This window comes from Trachurus japonicus, chromosome 6 (genome assembly GCF_045865225.1).
Source record: "Trachurus japonicus isolate A0001 chromosome 6, Traja_1.0".
Classification (NCBI taxonomy): Eukaryota; Metazoa; Chordata; class Actinopteri; order Carangiformes; family Carangidae; genus Trachurus; species Trachurus japonicus.
Window position 1 is genome coordinate 24,677,656 of NC_140912.1, and position 20,245 is coordinate 24,697,900.

The window sequence follows — 20,245 nt, forward strand, 5'->3', positions numbered from 1 at the left end:
ATTTTCATCTAATGTTTCAAAAATGCATGTGGCCTAAGTATAGAGGTGCATACTTTATTTCCACACTCTTGAGTTGTGTTGAATCGAGCACATTCAAATGTTTGTTCAGGATAGAATATGTCTGGTTGTGCTGAGGTCTGTTGATACGTCACCAACTGATCGTAGTTCCTGAAACACACTGATGAGGCGGTGAGGTGGGACAGATTTGTTCAGAGAGGGGCCTCTGCATTTATCTAATGTTTACTGCTGCTCACAGTTGCCTTGTGACACTGTTTTGAGTGCACTCTCAGACAATATCAATTTTGTAATTGAATACAAACCTGGAGGCATAACAGCCCTGGCATTCCTACACCTAGAATGTGCAGCTTTTGCATATTGTGACACATTTTAGCATGAAGTGAACTGGCTTAAATATTGTCTCCTGTGTCTCTTAAGGGATTTTAAAATATGATGCAACAAAATGTAACAATCTTATGCAACCTAATCGGTGCCAATTTTTGTCACTTCAGTTGTCAGGAATGGCTTTGTACCCAGTGACTGGGGGCATATAAGTTTTGTGTAATAAATCACATATTTAGTTTTTGTTTTGCTTTGCAAAGTAGGGTAGCTGTCAATGCAGGAGAGTTGGACAGTGCTTGCAGGATGAGAGACGACTGTCCATCCACTCCATTAAATCTTCCTTTTCCTCTTTTTTATGTGTCTCCCACAGCCACACACGCCCAAATCATGCTTTTGCGCAGACTGGAGAAAGGCAACTACCCGCTGCCGTTGCTCATCACCGACTCAGGGGTTCCCCCTTTGTTCAACAACACAGAGGTCAAAGTTCAGGTGTGTGTCTGTAAGAACAGGATGCTCTGCAGCTCTGCCCACTCTCACCGCTCCAGCCTTCTCGTGCTGCTCGCGGCGCTCCTGCTTGCCCTTCTCTGTAAGTACCATCATACCCACCAAACACAACAACAGAGAACTTGCTTTGATGATTTGTTTATTGGTGTCATTGTTTTACAAGATGATTAATGGTGAAGTGGTATAGTTTGTTGGTCTCTATTTCTTTTTCTTTTTTTTCTTTTTTTTTAAAAATCTATTAAGGCCAGATTGTCAAATTATACTGACTTTTAGGACAAGTATATTTCAAATAGGAGCAATTCTCTGTACTCAGTGAATTCTATATATTCCTATGGGTACGCAAGTGTCTCTGCGCACAGTTTTCAAACCTTGTATTCATCGCTTTCACTTGCAAAACTAAGTCTTTTGCATTTCACATTTCTATATTCTTCTGCCAACATGCCTACAGCACTCCCCAGGAAGCCAAACTTGAAATTACTCTGAATATCTCATTTAAGCCATTAGCAAGAACATGAATTATTCAACCTCCTCTATTCACAACACAAAAGTAACGGAGGAGGACGTCCAGCAGCCAGTTTGGTGAGAAGAAAAATCATTTGCAACTTTAAGGCCCCCCAGATTGTGTTCACCCGTCTGGGCTTGTCCTCAATAGTTTATAGTCAGTCTCGCTGTATGCCAGAGGTGGGAACGGCGGTAAGGATTTGGAGAGTGTCAGGGAAGAGAGGAAGATGAGAAGGAGAATAACATTAGGAATGACATGGAAAGGAAAAGAGAAGAAAAGGAAACACAGACATCATTTTGGCAGAAAAGATGATGTAGTTGTGATTATTCCATCCTTTCCTTCTCTCACATGTGTCTTACTGATCATCTGAAAAATCACAGTCATGTCTCCTCTCTTTCCAGCTGTCTTTCTTCTCTTTTCTTTGTCTTGTTCTATTGATCCTAAAATCTCTTTTCTCTCGCTCTCACATCTCATTGATTACTCCCGCTTCCATATTTTTGACCACTTCCTGTGTGCTTCATCCATCGGCCCTGTCTCTGCCAATGTTTTTCCTTCTCCATGTGACTTCTCTTGCTCTTTTGCTTTCCCTCTGTTTAGCAACCAGCCACACTCCTGCCATAATCCTTTGCTTAGAGGCAGAATCGCTGCGTCTCATCTTCTCATTTTCTCTGTGTATCTGTGAATCACAGCATCTAGCATGACCCATTGATCTTCCTCTGAGTATGGATCAATCTGTCTATTGATGCATATCTTCTCTCCAAGCGCATCCATAGCAGATGACTGCGGTTCATATGGAAAGGCTTTTTTTTTTCTTTTTTGAAGTTGCGTCTTAAGGAACTCATCAACACCTCGCTCTCTCATGATGCAGTTAGAGCACTTAGTCACCTGCAACTTCTGTTCAAACTCGTGATTCACAAGACACAAAGTATTAAATTAAACTGACAATGCGTAGCAAGCGGCAGCATAAGAACACCGCACTTCAGTGCTGATAGGCCATTAGTCGCGGTTTCACTGCAACACACTAATCATGAGCGTAAGCTGATGCTGTGTCAGCATTCGCGGGCGAGCAGCCACCTCTCGGAAAGTATTATGGCAGCGAGCCTGAGAGTATCCCAGCTGGAACAGTCAGTTAGATTTTCACAGTCTCACTTTTCAGAAATATTTGGTTAGCTGTGGTTGCCATGGTAGAAGCCGGAGCGTCTGAACTAGAAAGCATGATAATTGGTTGACATGCCAAGATGACATTAGGAGAGTTTTCTCCGCAGATGTCCTTTTACTACTGTAAATAGTGCAGTGACAGACGGGAGCTTTCATTAACCAAATAGCGGCTCCAGACGACAGATTCCTGGTCGGTGGGTTGCCTGGACCCGCGTCTGTGTACACGTCCATTCATCTGGACTGAAGCGTGTTTGTGTAGCAGGAACAGACGTAACAGTGAGCTGGTGTTACCCTGGAGCTGGAGGTTGTAGAGTACAGAGAGAGTGGAAACAAGGACACTGTGTTTGTGTGTGTGTGTGTGTGTGTGTGTGTGTGCATTCTGAGACGATGTTACAGCCAGCTTGACAACAGAGGTCCTACATTTCCAATGCAGAACATCCCTTCTCTCTCACACACACACACACACACACCCAGAGAGCCGACTCCTGCTCAAGCTCATCACAGAGACCTGTGCTGGGGGACAGATAGAGAGGACTGATCGCTGCAGTGTATGGTCCGATAGTCTGACAGAGAGCCAGAGACGATCCTGTTTCAATTCCCTTATCTCCAAGCTGAACTCTGACCCTGCAGGAGGAGAACGATGATGGAAAGAAAAATGGAAAGAGCCTGAGGGGAAGGATGTAAAAAGGAGACCAGAATAAAGGTGTGAAGATTAAACTCTTCTGTTTTGTTCCATTTTTGCCCACTGGGCTACAGGCGTACAGTGTGCAAGGCCACACAACCGTACGGCAGTTTTCTTAATTTCTCCGGCTCCTTCCATCTCTAGCTCTCTTCTCTTTGTCTCCTCCCACTTTAGCTTCCTTTCTCTAACCCTCCCCGACTGTGTCTCCCAGAAAACACTTTACAGTATATAACAAATTAACATCGGAAAACATTTTTCTAAGTAAAGTAGTGCTGATAGAATTTTATTCCCGTTCAACATAATTAAGTAAACATTTACTGTATATTGAACCTATTTGCAAACCGTTCACTGTCAGCATATTTATTTTCTCCCCAGGATTTACTCCTGGCCACTAAAGCAAGCCAGAGCATGTAGTGTAATACTAAGAACAACTCACCTCCTCAGGAACAGATTTATTCTTAGGTTGTTTGTTTGAGTGATTTAAAAAAAAAAATCATTCACCAATTTTCCATACTCAACAAAATTGACGCATCATATTATCATGCTCATGCTTCAAATAGATTTTTTTTTTTGTCAGTATCGCAGCTGCATTTCAGAAGATGCAGAAAAAATTGACAGTGTTGACAAGTTACACAAATTTACAAGTCTCTGACAGGAGTAGCTGTGTCCAACATGTCATCTAATCTCTCTGTGACCATCTTGACCACTTCTACTTGACTTCACGAAAGGTCTAACTTCCTGTCAAATCATACTCCTTATGTCTGTCACAATACAGCACCGCTCGATGACATCTCGTTGATTGCTGTGCTATTAATACCTTGTTACGGATCCATTTACACAACTGTTACTGACACTGTCAAATTTGTCAGGTGGCTTCTTTGTCTGATGATTTACAGCAGCAGTTCTTAAAGCTCTGCAGAGTGAAAGTACTCCTTTTCCGAAAAATGAAACTTGCCCACAAACAAAGGAGGTCATGTAGCCTTATATAAACTAGATATACTGTATACTGTATAGTGATGCCCACCTTCTCATCAACAAGTAGTTTCGTGTTCAAGCAATCCTATGATCTAAGCTTGCCTCAAGTTGCCCAGTATAATTTGTCAAATGCAGTCCAAACAAGTAATCCAAAGTATCCAAAGGGGATAAGGGGATGGGAGTATAGAGTCATTGGCTTTTCAATATTTAACAATATTTAGATATTTAGCCTTATCCAAGCTTTCTAGTGGCATCAACCAATGGTAAACATACAGTATGGATCCAAAGGGGCAAAGGGGGGCACATTGATGTGTACATTTTCAATAGTGCAAAATGCTTCTCTGACATTTTGTGCAAGCTGTACAGGTGCACTGCAGTTTGAAATGGTGACTGTCAGAGCAGCCAATGGCTTGTCAGAGTGAATGGACATCAAACAAACACTGTTACATTTAAACCTTCAATTCAGCCTGAGATTGGTCGATCCTGAGCAGCCAAAAGAACTAAAATCAGACCGTAATGTGAGAGTTACTTACGCACAGCTTTGTGTGGATAACAGCAAAGGAGTGTCACACACTGGAATGCTTCATCTGCAGGGAAAAGCTGTCACACGTGGCAGTGGTGCCAAGTAAGCTTAAAACCATGAAAAAAATCCACTATGAAGGGATATCATGGTTTTAAAAAAGTTTGTGAAGTTCTGACCATGAACGACTCTGTATGTGAACGCCTGTCTACAGCATCAAAATCCATAGGATTTTGGTGCATAATTAGGATATCACACTTCCTGGAGTGAGAAAAAAAAAAACAAGAAATTGCCAGTGAATCTAATCCAGGCTTTTAATAACATTTCCTTGGCAAACCGAGCCAAGCCAAATGAGTCATTACATCGTGTGAATACATTGTATATGATACAGGATTGGTGGCTGTTCTTTGTGTGAAGTTACACAACACAGGACAAGAACGACATGTAGTCGTTCTTATCCTCCTCTGCACAAGCTCTAAACCCTCTGGAGGACGCATAATCTACAATCTCTGCAGCAGTGGGTATTTTGTGAGTGTGTTTGGACTGTTGGGTAATATATTTCTGAGGATCTGAATGTTGATGTATCTGAGTAAGGCTTGAAGAGCAGAACAGAAAAGGCACTCTTAACAAGTAGCCTACTTCAGCTCCATATTCCATCTGAAGTATAGTGTCGTCTCTACAAACATAAACAAGACAGACGGCAAGATTGTGTGTCTTCATAAAATAATGCTAGAAGCAGGAAGTTGATTTTTCTTGAAAGAAACAGGAAACTGGATCATCTCTTCCCCCCTACTGATTTTCTTTTGTTGTGTGCATCCACAGTAGCCTACTTGAAGCTAAAAGAATTTCAACAAAATGTGGATTGTGAAAGCTGCCTCTTAATGCGCTGAGGAGCAGTTCCTTTGCTTTCGCCAGCACCTTTCCATCCATATTTTTTTCCACTGGCTCCTCCAGCACCGTTCTTCTAAGACACCCTGCCAGAAGTAGACCCAAGTCCTCACTGGCTTTCTGTCCTAGCTCTCAGCCATATAACACTCCACTGAGGTTTGCTTTTCAGACCCTTAAATAATGTATGTAACCCTGCAGGGCAGAGAGGGAGGGCGAACCTATGCCTGTGTGTGCAGAGTGCCAACATATACTGTGTCTTCTAATGCTTACTAGACCTTTGTTTGCTGTTGAAGGATTGTCTGCTAAATCCCGGGGCTTTACAGGGGCCTATGTTCACTCCCCTCCATTGTAAGCCTTTCTTTTGTGATCAGTGTGCCATAGACTCCAACTGGCGAACGCTACACACATGCACGTGCGCACACACACAGATTACCATGAAGTAGGGAGCAATTATGGTATTTTCTAACAATCCTAAGGGGAGTGCATGCAGATATATAAACACAAACACATAATGTACACTACACAATCAGCTCTGAGGTGTTAGATGTCCATGTGAAAGCATCCATTGTTCACCTGAGATGAGAATTGCTAATTGGGCAAACTCAGCGCAGTCAATACGTGCTCCCATAGGCTGCAGATGCACACAAAGAGGACAGCTAATCATAAGAAGTGTTCCTTATTTTAGAAGTAATTACAGGGAAGAATGCTCTAGTTTACCTGCTAATACAGATCACAGGGGGCGAGTCAACACAGATGACCACACTGCCCCCTATCAGTGCTCGTGTGAACTGATGTGCTCTGTACAGTAAGCTCACTATCTCTCTGCAGCACCCTCACTGTTGCTCAAAATGAAATTCTCAAACTTGATGATGTGTGGCTGGAGGCAATAAGCTGGCCATGATGTACAGTATGTAAATAATGTGTACTTTATACATATGTGGAGTGGACATAGCTGGACTTTGGAGATTAATTTAGTTGCCCACAGTGGCTGTGTGTGAATGTGGTTAATGAAGGATGTGAAAATGGATGATAAAGTGAAAATCTCCTGAGGAACGGATGCTGATGTTTGTATGTCTACTTTTCTCTCTGTCTCTCTCACTCACACACACACTATTTTACCCATCTCATCCTACACTGTACCTAATTCACCCTGCATGTGCTCAATTTAGGAAGGTCTACAAGCTCAAGCCACATACTGAAATCTTTTCCATGCAGGATTATGGGTTTCAGCGGCAGATTTGTCTGTGGTTTTATCGTAGTGCAAAGACCTGCTTCTACCCTTTTTTTCCTGTAATTTCAGTTAGAGTAATAATGTAATTCCAAGACTAAAGGAGAGAGAGGGGAAGAGGAAAAGCAAAGCATTTACCATTAAACACAACAAACAACCCTCAGCCCAGATGCCACTAATTTACCTCCATCCTCCCAGGGTTTTAGTCCGCACTATTCCTCCTCTCTGATCCCTCGCTTTGCTCTGACAGCCACTTTTCCTCTTCCTTCTCCAGCTCTACACTAATCCCCTCTCGGCTGGAGAGACGGGCTGTTTAGGGGCTTATTTACTCTTGTAAAAATGACTTTTTCACAGCTTCCTTTGAAGAGACTTCGTACCAGAGTGAAGTGAATGGTAGAAGGGGTTGTGTCTTGTCTTTAGATCAAGCTGGGAGTGATTTTGATCTTTGAACTGAGATAAAGAAAGTTGTGTATAACAATTTAGCCATAACAGCACAGTAATGCTTTAGGCCTTAACAAGCTACGGACTGAGTTTTTGAAAATCTATGTTAATGACACGTTACTTAGTAAACTCTGGGAAACGCCTTTTATCTTGTAGATAGATCCAAAGATGTAGACTTTTATTGCTAGTGCATAATTACATCGTTACCTCATGTTGAAATGCAAAGTATACTTGTTACCTTTTAAAAGAACCCCAAAAGTTATCATATTTGCTTTAGAGATAGATGAATTATTTGTTGATCATTAGCAAGTGAAGCTTTAAGGCATCATAAATTGTTTATGAATATAAAGTTGTTGCACCAGACTGCACTCATGTTTTACTCATATATTATGAATGATGTGTTGCTACATTTGTTGCTACATCTGTTAAACACTTGCACAGGGATATACCAGGGACTTTTCAACTCCAAATCTGAAGTTACTGGAGAAAATAAGTCTAGAAAGAAAAAAGTTATGTGTTGTCAGCACAATGAAGTGAAATTAGTTTCTGACTTTGATCATCATACAAATATCAGCATTTGTAGCCCTTGAATAGACCAATCAGCTTATATTCAATAGATGTGATAGAGGTATAATAACTGTCATTGTGGAAATATAGTCAAGTGTCTTCTCATAATGTTTTGATGAAGCCACATGCTATGTGGGTTCTCACAAGTATTAAAGCAGAAGTAAGCAGAATATTTGTGTTAATATAAGTCTTAAATAGTTCCGACAGCAATCACTTATATAGAGTGTTTGGTCCGAAACACGGGTCTGTCAGTCACTCTGCTCTGCTGTAAGCCGAGGAGAAAACTTTCCTTGTATCCTACAACCTTTTTTTTTTTGTTTTTTTAAGTTTTTTTTTTTTTTTGGCTTTTTTTTTTATTTGATAGGACAGTGAGATAGACAGGAAAGGGGGAGGCAGAGAGGGGGAATGATATGCAGGAAAGGTCTGCCCGACGCGGGACTCGAACCGGGGACGCCTGCGTTGAGGACTGTAGCCTCTACATGGGGCGGCCGCTTTAACCACTGCGCCACGCACCGCCCCGTATCCTACAACCTTTATTCAATGAGGAGAGAGAACGGCATAAAGGGGCGGTCCTCTCTGTGTGTGCAGCCAAGGGATGCGCGTGAATGTGGTGACGTAGGGACGAGGGCGTGGACTGCTAACTCCATCGGCTGACAAGAAGTTAGCCAAAACGACCAGATCGCTTACTTCTGCTTTAATTATGTCCATCCACTTCTGCTCATTTTTTGAATAAGTTTACATTGTATTTGCACAACTGTAGAATCAACAAAGTAATGGCTTATCATTAAACCTCACCTATAAAAAGTAATTACTTAAATCAACAAACAAAAAACATTAATATAGCTTGAATAGCATTACAGACAAAATAATACAAAATGGAATAAAATAAAGGAAACAATAATTCATTTTAAGTTAAAAAAGAAAAACAAAAGAAAAAAGAACAAATTACAAGGCCTTTACGGAGAGTCTGAATTGGGTACAAGAATGTTTTGTAATCATTTTTTAGTTTCAGTTTGAATCTGGGCAAAGACAGAGGATTAGTAAATAAATGCATATTTCTGTTCCATAACTGGGCTTCATGGTATCTGATACATACGGTATTTGATACCATGACAACAAATGTTAGTGTTGCAATCATAATGATTTCAATACTGGTTAATTTGCAACAAGTGTGACTCATAACTACAGTCCTACAAACATTCACAAGCAGTTTCTTTGCTGGAAATACAACGATCAATGGGTGTATTTGTGAACATAGCAAACAAAATGAACTCAGATTGTTTCAGTACAATATAATTTTTCCCTAATGTGCCAAATAATTTGTTACAGAGAACCATGTTTGTTACACAGAGCCAACTAAGAAGGCTTCATCGGAAACTGTTTAGAAAGAGGCAGAAAATACTTGGCAGGTGATTGAATGAGCCGTCTGCCTATCACTGTCTATCACAGGCTTCAACCATCTTCACCCAATCAGCTGTCACATCCATCCCATTTTTTTCCCCAGTTTTTTCACTACCAATTGAGTCACTCTGTAAATCTTAAGATTTCTAATAGGTTCACAACCAGTTCACTTCAAGGATTACACTGTAAACACATGTGTTTTCAGATTTGGGGCTGGTTAGGCTTATTAACTTTCATTGTATTCAATGCTACCCTGACAGACTTCCTGTCTTCCTCTCTAATGTTTCTTCTTCATGCTGCAGTGCCGCTGTTTTCGTCTAGCAGCCGTGACATACCTGGGCTAATCAACTGTCACCCTCCTCTCCTCTCAGCAATTAAAAAGGCTTGGAAACAGTTTCCGCTCCCTCCAGTGTCCTGTTTGATTCTGCTTCGCCTCCTGCAGCTTGTTAAATTTAAATTTTACGCATTAAGCTGCCGCTTTTACCCACAGAGGCTTACAATAAGTGGCGACAGTAAGATAAGTCAACATCAGTGAATCGCTGTAATACTCCATTAGGTCATTCATACAGTGAAAGGGAGTATGAGTGAAAATGCACTCCTTTCTCTGTGGGGTTGTGAAATGGAAATGGGTTTGTTTGCTGGCATGGGTAACTAGTTTTCATGTAGTGTGGAAATGTAACAGTGACAGAGAAGGTTATTCACATATAGTAACCTATGGTTGTTTATACTGTTTATATAAGCAGTGAGAACATAATACTGGGTGGGATAAAATGTTACATTCATACCTTATATTTACAAGTGCTCCTCTGTACATTCATGCACTTATGTTTGAAAGGCTTGCACACATTGACAACCACAACAAGCATCCATCAAGAAGAGATATAGTGTAGCCGCAATCATAACACAACTTCCTTCTGTGAGTCTCTATAGGGGCACAGTGTGGTGTTGTAGCTAATGCTGCTATAGCTGTCGTGACATGAGTGACTCATTCATAACCAGGCCACACTCATTATATTGTGTTCATCCCTGTACTTCTCACGCCACCTTCTTCCTACCAGATGCTCTCTTTCATCTCCTTCTGACCTATGAGTTTATAGCCGGTGTCCGTGCGGGAGCTGAAGTGAATTGATTCAGCGATGTATTTTCATGTCAAGACCTTGACTTTTTAGCCAGAGGGGGAGAATTTTCTCTTTTGTATCCAGTCCTTCATGTGAGGTGAAACAGGGTCTGCCAGTCTCATTAGATTTGCAAAAACCAATATCTGAGAATTGACGGCCTTCAAGTGCTTCTCCACTTTTATTTCCTTTCTTAGAGACCACTTAGGCCTCAGCTCTCTGAAAAGAGGAAGAAAAACAATAGAGAAGGAAAAAGCAACCTCTCCTGTTCCAAACCCTACTCCATATTAGATATTCACCCCCATTCAGGCATGCTTCAATTGCTTCAGAAATTTCTGAAGTGTATGTAGTCCAATTCATTTCAGAATGTCTGAGAAAATTATAGTTCACATTCCTCAAGAACACTCCCTAATCTCATAGAGAGAAGGAGAAAGAGATGTGGGGAGAGAGTGTGAGGCAGCGATGGGGGGAGGACGGCATGTCAACAGTTCAAATCGCATGAAGAGTTTGTCTGACTGATACTGACTGCCAACTTATTAAACAAAGCACACAAGAGCTGTGACCACAGCAGAGAGAGCAGCGATGCAACCCACTCATGTGCTCACAATAGAATTGGAGAAAACAGTAAACCCTTTAGAAACAAACACTAGCTATGACAAATTGCCACCTCCAAATTGGTTGTTTTACACCACATTTTGCTGCATGCATTTTGCTAGATTAGCAGTAAAAGGCAAGGCTTAAAGAAAAGCCTGTTAAGTAAGGCAGAATGCTTATGGTACACCTGATCTGTTCTTCACTGTAACCAGTGCGTCTGTGCACTGACGCATTGCACTTACACACAATCACAGTCAGCAGGAGTGAACACAAAAGCAGTGAAGCAGTGTGAAGTCTCACTTTCTTTGCTATAAAAATTACAGTAAATTGCTCATATTAGAAGGTTCTGGGAACCTGTACGCTGTGAAAGTACAGTGTGAGGTGGCATACAGTCCCAGTTAATTACAAGCTCATTTACATTTCAGTAGCTATAGCCGTTATTTATCCTGAATAGGGCAAAAAAAAAAAAAAAAAAAAAATTTATTCTTTGCCTATTATTCTTTTGTCTTATAGTTCTTCTAACTACTAGTTAATCAATGAACCAATGAATAACTAATTTCAAGAAATTCAGGTTGCACCGTTAAGGTTTAACGAATAGTGAGAAACCAAAAGTAATGTGTAATTATCTGAAGCAAATGTCAGTCAAATTTAATCAATACATTGGAGCATAAGTTACAGTATTCCTGTCGTTAACATTGACAATAACATATTGTAATTTCTTGTACTGTATTGTATTTATTCAATTCAATTCAATTCAGTTTATTTGATAGGGACAATGCAGGTTAACATAGTGACACTTCCACTCGTTACAAACAAGTCAATGTGACTGATGTTCTGCATACAGAGATTATAGCTAATGCTAGTTTCCAACTCCCGTCCCTAGTTAGGCTTTTAGTAGAAAAAAAGAAGGTAAGAAGAAAGACATCAAAATTACATACAACACTATAAAATGTACAATACATCTAAAATCATACCAAGTCATGACATTCTTGTTGTGTACAGTATGGGCTACATCATAATCATAATACATGTTACAGTGATTCCCTCAGTGATCAGGCACCACATGTCTTGTCTTGTGTTAGGATTCAACCAGACAAAAACCCATAAAGCTTAATTCTCTTCTGCAGAGTATTTATTGATAGGAGAGCTGTGTTTTTAGACCACATACACATACACATCTAGACAGAGTGCACTCATTGCTCCAGCAGAGGACATGTGAGTTAAGGTGAATGTGCTGTGACTTGCCAGGAACAAAAAAGGTGGGAAGATCTGAATTGAATAATTATGAGATAAGTGACAATGACTCAGGCTATTACAGTGATATTAAAAACTGGGTAAATTATACATAAAGACATTATTGTTATTCTAATGAGGAAATGAAAACCAGCGTTCACTGTGCGACCACAACAAAGAAGCTTCTGTGTGAAAGACTTTACATTAGAGAAGGCTAAGGCCATATCAGTGGACAACAGCAACAAATATAAAATGTCAGTGGACCTGAAAGGAGGATAGAAATATACCTGTTGTAGAAACAGGACATGACCCCAACTGACTGTTAGTTTAAAGACAAATAATTCAGGGATTGTGGCAAACATGGCCACTTTGAAGAGGATGAAAAGCTGGTAAACAGGATCAAAAGAACTAAATACAGAGAAATAAAAAGCAACAACAAAAGCCCCAAGAAGGAAAATACTGCAGGTACCCAAAAATGACAGAAAGTAGCTCTGATGAAAACAACTCTGACAAAAGTGAATTGTCTTGTCTGCTTCTTCCCAGCATGAAAGAGACAGATGATCGAAGAGTACTATAGATCACTCCACAAGTGGCAGCAATGAGACTGCAAATGGAGTTGGACAGACTCAGCTTTAACAGTGACCTCTGTACACGACTGTAAGCAACTGTTGTTCCCACATACCTCTGAAACCAACTACTGCTAAAAAAGACTGTATCGAAGGGGAGGAACATAACTGACAGTGACCTACAGAGACAAAACACTGTGGCTGAACCTGTATGTGCTGAAGAATGAGAATTGTCTGCTGTTTGACCCGGGAAAACCCAAATGGATTGGCCCACCATCAAGGCGCTGTTTGTGTCAGCAAAGAAACACTCACTGACACAGATAAAGTGTTCATGACTGGCAAAGGAACACAGCATATGATGGCGAAAGATTCGGATTGAGATTGAGGAAGATGTCCAAAATTGCACAAAGACTTTCCCCGACAGGATGATCGTGTTTCATGAAAATCTATTTGGCATAGGCTTATCTCTAAGTAAAAATTGACGAGGCATCCAAGAAATAGCTCACAAAAAAACACACAAAGGATTTAATCAGTACAACAGGTAAGTGTGTGGGATGGCAACTGCTCCTGCAAGGGACACCGTGACCGTGACCGTGGTGTTACCTTGCTTACTTTATAACTGTCACTGGGAAAGATGATGAAAGGCATTTCACCCTGAACGGGTGCTCACCATCTTAAGAGAGTACAAACAAGCTCTAACCGTGGACATTTGAACAAGTTCTTTCTAAAAATATCTACAGTCCTCCACTCACGGAACACACTGTCACACAAAGAAACCCCAAGGAAGAGGGGCTGAGAGCTTCAAAGGAAGAAAATGACCTGCAACATCAGAGGAAGTACTCCTGAGTTTTGACCCGTGCCCTAGCAATCTGAATGAATGAGCAATAGCCTTTGGATCAACAATACCAACATGAACTGGATGCAACTATGCACAGCTTGACACAGAGGTCTGAAGTCTCATGTAGGCAGTCAATAAAAAAATCTACTTGTGAGGTCAAAAATGAAGAAAACTTATTTCTATTTAAGAATTTTTCATTTTATCTCATAACTTATTTTTCTACACAGTAAACACTTTACTTGGAATTTCAAGAACTGTTTAGCTGTGCACTAAATCTGCTTCCTGGAGCTTCACTGGGGGATGTCGTGCTTACAACTTCTATAGTTAACATAAGCAACTTAAAAACATTGCACAGAGGCAGCGTTTGTCGCCTTAAAGACGAAATGTACCAAATACACATTACTCTGTCACAGCAAATTATGCAAAGAACCTGGAAGTCCATTCTCTCTGTGAGGGCTTCTTTTGAACTGGCACACAAAAACTGGATTAGAGGAGTGGTATGAAAAATGAAAGCTAAGAGTTTAAAATTTACATTTTTTCTTTTTATTTATATAATGCTCAGTATGGGATACATAAAAGAGATGATTTGTGCACTGTATTCGACAGAGGAACAAAACATCTCAATAGTGATGGTCAACCTTGATTCACCTTTTCCCTTTCCAGAGTGCGCTTGTGAAGGATGTAATAAATGTAGTGAAGTGCTAGTATTGCAGGAAAGCTCAATATAAATTTAGTGGAAGCAAAAGTAACCTTTACCAAGCGGTTAACTGCAGGGATCTGCGTATATGTACACATTTAAATAGCTTCAGTTTGCTGCAGAAGCCACAAGTGCCCTATATAATCCAGTCATATAAAAAAAACTGATTTAAAAAAAGAAAGAAGACAGGAAAAGAAAAAGGAGGAGAGAGAGTGAGCAAAAATGGCGAACAGGAGCGAGGAGAGTTTCTGTCGAATCCTCAGTCATCTCTAAACATGTCAGAAATCGGGAGCAGACTAGGAGGGAGATGGCAGGCAGAGAGGCAATCAATAAACTCTCACATTTCATCCCGCTGCAGTGTGTGTGTGTGTGTGTGTGTGTGTGTGTCTGTGTGTACGTGTGGCTGCTGTGGGTATTTATGTAAGTGTGTGTGTGTGTGTGTGTGTGTGTGTGTTTGCTGAATCAAATTTTGAACCAGCTCATTGTAAGCAATTCTACCAGACTGATGAGACAAACTGTCACGTTACCAGAGAACATACCCTCCCGACGTGCACTTTTTTTTTTTTTTTTTTTTTCTGTAGACAGACTCCAACTGCTGTATCACCAATGAAAACACAGCATCAGTGCAAAATTAACATATGTTTCTGCGACGCTTTGAAGCTCACAGGTTTTCAGAAAGGTTACGTCGATGGGAATAGAAACAGATTCTCTTTGCAGAAATAAGTGGCAAGTTCAGTCCGGCCTAATTTGTCGGGCCACATGCTCATATTTTCTGCCTCAGAGCTGCTCCCAGCTCCATGAACTGAACTGAACTGATTCTGATGTTGATGAGAAAAAAAAAATGAAAAAAAAATCAAGTATTCTCCACAAACGCGTCAGTTGCCAATTAATCTTTACTGTAGACACTTCAGAAAATGTCTCTGGATTGCATGATCAATCGAAAACATGGTGCACTTCTCTGCTCTCTAACTTTGGAGAGAGAGAGAGAGCTTTAAAGGTTTCAGGGTGGACCTTTACTTTGAAACCTCCTCCTTAGCTGCTGCAGCTTAAGAGTGAATAATTATAACTTCTTTGTTCTGTCTTCACTGAATCTTTGAAACATGGCGCCGACACCTGCCCTGTAAAATTGACTGTATCTGACCTTGTTTATTGATGACCCTGACTTTACACTCTCCTCTTCTCTTCTCTCCTTTCCTTCCCACACATCTCTCCTTTTCTCTTTTCCCTTTTCCTCTGATCTTCTCGCCCCCACCACCCACCACCCCCCTCCTCTCCTCTCCTCTCCTCTCCGACCAGGCCTGTAGATTCTGCTGAAAACCTCCTGTAGTCCTTTTTGCAACACTGAAAAGCAACGACTTATCTCCCCCACGCAACCCAGGCTTAGGAGAGAAGAAGAAGATGAAAAAGAAGAAGAAGCGAGAAGAATTCTTCTCACCACGACAAATCAAACAAGAAAATATACACACAATCCCCACAGGCACAACTGCTGTATAACACCACTCTGTGTTTTTTTTTAAAGATCTCTTACTTATCCTCTCGCCGCTCTCATCTGCTTCTCTTCATCTTCACTTTCTTTGCTGCACCTGGCCTTCCTAACTCCTCAGTCGTCTCTCATCTCTTCTTTTCCTGACTCAATTTTGACTCGCTTTGACTTTTTTTCCCTCCTCTTTCTGTCCACTCCTCCTCCACCATTGATTATTCCATTTCTTTCTTCCTTTAATTACTTTTCTTTTTTTTTCTTACAGTTTTCATTGTATTCCCTTTTGGCAGCGTATCATTACACTGGCAGACAAGCACTGGGTGTTAGCAGCGTTCATGGCAACATGCCACATCTGTACGAGATACTTGAAACAACATGTATATTGATATTGCAACAAAATAAAAGCTATGGATCTACTTCACATTGGACCTCACATTTAAACATCCGTTCTTCTCCCACAGTTCATCTGAAACTTCTCACTCCATCCCCGGGTTTTGTTTTTCTCCTCCTTCCCCCTTTTTCCTGCCATAGCTACCTCTATTTCTCTGTTTCCTTCTCCCCTCAGCGTCACCGCCCCACCACCCTAGGCCCCTCCCCCCCACACTAGACATCGTCCCCACTATCTATCTGCCTCACCCTCCCCGTCTCCCCGTCTATTGACCACTCTCCGTCTCTCGGTGAGCCAGGGAACACTGCGAAGGCTGAGCTACTGTCCCGGTCGGGGAAGAGCATTGACTTTTTGATGTGTTCCTTTCTTTTCCTGTCACAGACTGTGTTTGATCTTGTTTCCCTCTTAAAGTGGAAAGAACAAAGCCTGTTTTCTTTGTCTGCAGTGGTTGTGGTCTTTTAGGACAAGGTGGTAGCCATAAGCCTTCAAAGTCAGAAACTCTCTGGAGTTGTTTCTTCAATTTGCTTCTGTTTTTATTGCATTAGTTGTCATGGAGTGAAAAACAGTATATCTTTATAGTAACGGTGTAAACCTTAAAAAAAAAAGTACTATTATATAAATATTTTATTTTTTACCATTGTATAAATACTGTATTGATTAACTTATGTACTTTGATTGCAAGTTGTTTGGTCACCCACACAGTGAGTGAATAAAAAAAAGAGGAAACCTTTTTTCTGTGAATTTTAGGCACTATTTCTAATGCTATTGATGTGTTGACTATTTTATTGTAACATCTTTTTTTTTGCTCTGTTTTTTTATTATAATTATTTTCAAATCTGTAATCACTTGCAGAATCAGGAGTCTTGTTTTGATGACTGCCATGTGTTTAGGTTGGATTTTGTCTCCTGTCAGTTCTGCCCTCCCCTGTTCTCTCTCCATCTGTCATTACAAGTCACAAGAAGATGTGTAAGCAGAAAACAAAGGCAGTGGTTTCGGTGGATAGTTTTGCTTGTTTCTCTTGCGCTCATCAAAAGAATGTAGCGTGTGGGTTTGTGTGGAAGACCACCTTAAAGAAAAAAAGATGACATTTTGAATGAGTTACGTCTGTCTTTTGCACTAATTTAATAAAGCCGTTACTGAAAATTCCCACAACGCTGTTTTGCAAATTGTGTTTTTACTCAAATGCCACCCGACCTCTAGTGAAACAAGATTGTGCACACACTCATATTTTACCTTTTGAGAGTGTCACATTATTGCATCTTAACTAAATTCACCTAAAAGAGTACTTTGGCATCTGGGAAGATTTTTTTGCATGAGATGAGGAGATTGTTGCCACTCATGTTTTTTATGTGAAATTAGAGGAAAGACAAGTCTGGTCTAGTGCAGTGTAAAGACTCGAGTCTGTCTTTGACCAAAAGAGAGAAAAAAGCCAAAAGCTTAGAAAGACGTCATGATAAGCTAAACTAACAGTCCACCAGTTATGGCTTTATGCTTATGTACATTACATACATTATTTGTGGTAGTGGTTTAAATTTTCCCATCCAACAGTGGGCAAGAGAGTGATTTACAAAATGTTGAATTTTTCCTTTGACTTTTTTTTTTTTTAATTTCAACCCGCATCATCAAATACATCAGGAGGCTGGTTATTGATTTGTTTTGGTTGATCAGCTGATGATTAGATGTAATATACAAATTACTATATTGGCTGTAATGTTTTTGTACTGCATTGCCTATGACCACTTGGCAATTAAACAATGATTTCTGTGTTTTTCCTTGGATTGGATTGTCAGTTGGTCACACTGAATGTTATTAAAGCTAATGTATTATTTTGATATTGACAATATAATATGCATTTATGATTTATCACTATATTTTGTAGGGAAAGTTTGTTCTGACACATGATATTTAAGAAAGCACAAGACTTTCTTCTTGATTACAGGTTCACTCAGCATTATGTGACAACAACACCAGAGTTATTATTAAAATATCTGAATATTTATTACGGAGAAATTCATAAACATGGTTTTTAATCATTGCAGCTGTAATAGAGCATGCTGCTTGTGAGTCTAGATTAAAAGCAGAGCTCTGCCCAGGCGCGTCAGGGTGCAGTTATTGCTCACAGGGATTTAGAAGGTCAGTCACGTAAAGCTTGTGTTTGTGTGTTTTTAAAGCAATCAATGAAATCTCAACATTGATTCTAAAAGGCACTTTTAGCCTCTGTGAAACCCATGCAGAGACACTAAAAATGGGCAGGAATGAGGAGAGAAGTTGGAGATTGAACCTCTTTGACAGCTTTTGGGGCATTTTCATTTTGAATGAGCTTTGAGTGACTTTTTAGAAAAAATAAATGTATGAATGAGTTTGAGGCTGTCATATTAGAAGTCAGATTTAGAAAGTATGTGAGCTGCATAAAGTACAGGGCCCCCAAATGCTGATGTTTGTTTGTTTTTTAAGTTATTTGGTGTCAAGTACTGTACATTTGTTGCAGAAACCTCCTCATATATACTCAGCATTAGGATGAGAGGGAGAAGAAACACATTTAAATTCATTATTACTTTAAGGCAATAATGCTTTCAGGGCAGCTTACAAATCAGCTTTGGAAAATCTGTTATAATAACGGTAAGAATTTAGATACACACAATATATATATCTCTATATACACAATATTGATTGAAAGTTATGGCAGCTACCAAACATCTTGCTTTCTCAGCTCAGTTTTGCATTCATCAGTCCTCAGTGAGTACGGGGTGACGGGGAGTTGAGGTCAGACCAATAGGCCAGCAGCATTTTTAGCTTGGAGAGACACCCAGTTTTTCCACTATCATAGCTGTAATAACAAAGCCAGTGGGAGCACAGCCTTGAATTACAGTGTACAGACCGAAATCTTGTTGAGGGTTTAAAAGGTTTCTTCAACAAAGCATTGAGAGCCATCAGAAACACCCACTGAAACCTTGAGGGGTGCGCCGATATCTGTCGTGTACAATCGGTGGGCACAGGTCTTTGACGACACAGCAGAGAGAGTAAGTAACACAGATACAGATCTCACTGTCGTCTACCACAGACAGCGACCCGTCAAGTCCAAAAGAACGGGTAAGTACATACAGTATGCTTGTTGGTGCACCACAGCAGACCTCTCAGGAACAGTCGTATCTCACTCTGACTAATTCAACCACGGCTGTGCTGGAAACATAAATTACCAGTGAATGAGGGTGACTCACCAAATGATATTCATTTGAGCCTATTTGTGCAGCAAGTCTTCAGACTCTCACACCATCTGATTTTGTTTTTCAGGAAGGAAGATGAGTGGTGGGATAAGTGAACAAGTAAGTAAAAAACAGAGACTCAGAAGAGAGTGAAAGTGACACAGCGAGAAAGTTTCTTTTGCGGTTTTTCCATTCTTTCTGTGATAAGTGCTTGACATAAAGACCACAAAACCATTTTCACTCAGATTAAAAGAACGCATGTCCACTGATGTATGCTGACACAACTGGTTTGATATACTAGTCACAATAGTGGGTATTATTTCCAGTGCACGCCGTATCTCACTAGCACCACAACGAAACTCAATTTCAGTTGGATGGAAATCAAATCAAATGAGTCACTTTTATTTATTCATGACTTTAAAAAAGAAAAGAAAAAATCTTCGTTCTAGACTCTTCAGCTGCAAGTCTGAATTGCATTTTTGATGTTGGCTCCTTACACAGGTAGCTGTCAACTCTAATGAATGCAGTCAGCTTTCATCAAAACTCCCTACACTTTTCTAAACCATTTTAACAAGGAGCGAGTCTTAACACCCCTATTATCTTCCTTTGTTACTTGGGCATCACGTTGCACTTCAGATTAGTTTATATCTGCTTGAACTCTGTTATTGCCCTCAATTATTCTGAAATCTGTGATCTCTGACTTTGAAATTCATAGATGTGAACACTTCACAGTCGAGCCGTCTCAGTTGATCAGCGTCTCTTCTACTTAACCTGTTATTTGCACTGTACTCTAGTGAGTTTGGGTGTGTCAGAGCTATCCCAAAAGCTGATGGAGTTTTTAAAGACGACCTTTTGGATCAAATTGAACCTTCTGTTGGCTATGAAGGTGACAGACCACAAGTACAACCGACTCAACAGACGTGGTC

The 20,245-nt window shown here is 40.4% G+C and overlaps 1 protein-coding gene across 1 annotated transcript in view; it reads left to right on the forward strand.

The window, feature by feature from the left end:
• cdh13 (cadherin 13, H-cadherin (heart)) overlaps positions 1 to 17,268 on the forward strand; it is a 295,317-nt gene extending 278,049 nt beyond the window's left edge. The window contains exons 14-15 of the mRNA XM_085779939.1: positions 710 to 925; positions 15,545 to 17,268. Coding sequence (XP_085636065.1) covers positions 710 to 925; positions 15,545 to 15,552 — 224 coding nt within the window. The 3' untranslated portion in view covers positions 15,553 to 17,268. The remainder of the gene's footprint in view (positions 1 to 709; positions 926 to 15,544) is intronic.
• The last annotated feature ends 2,977 nt before the right edge of the window (positions 17,269 to 20,245 follow it).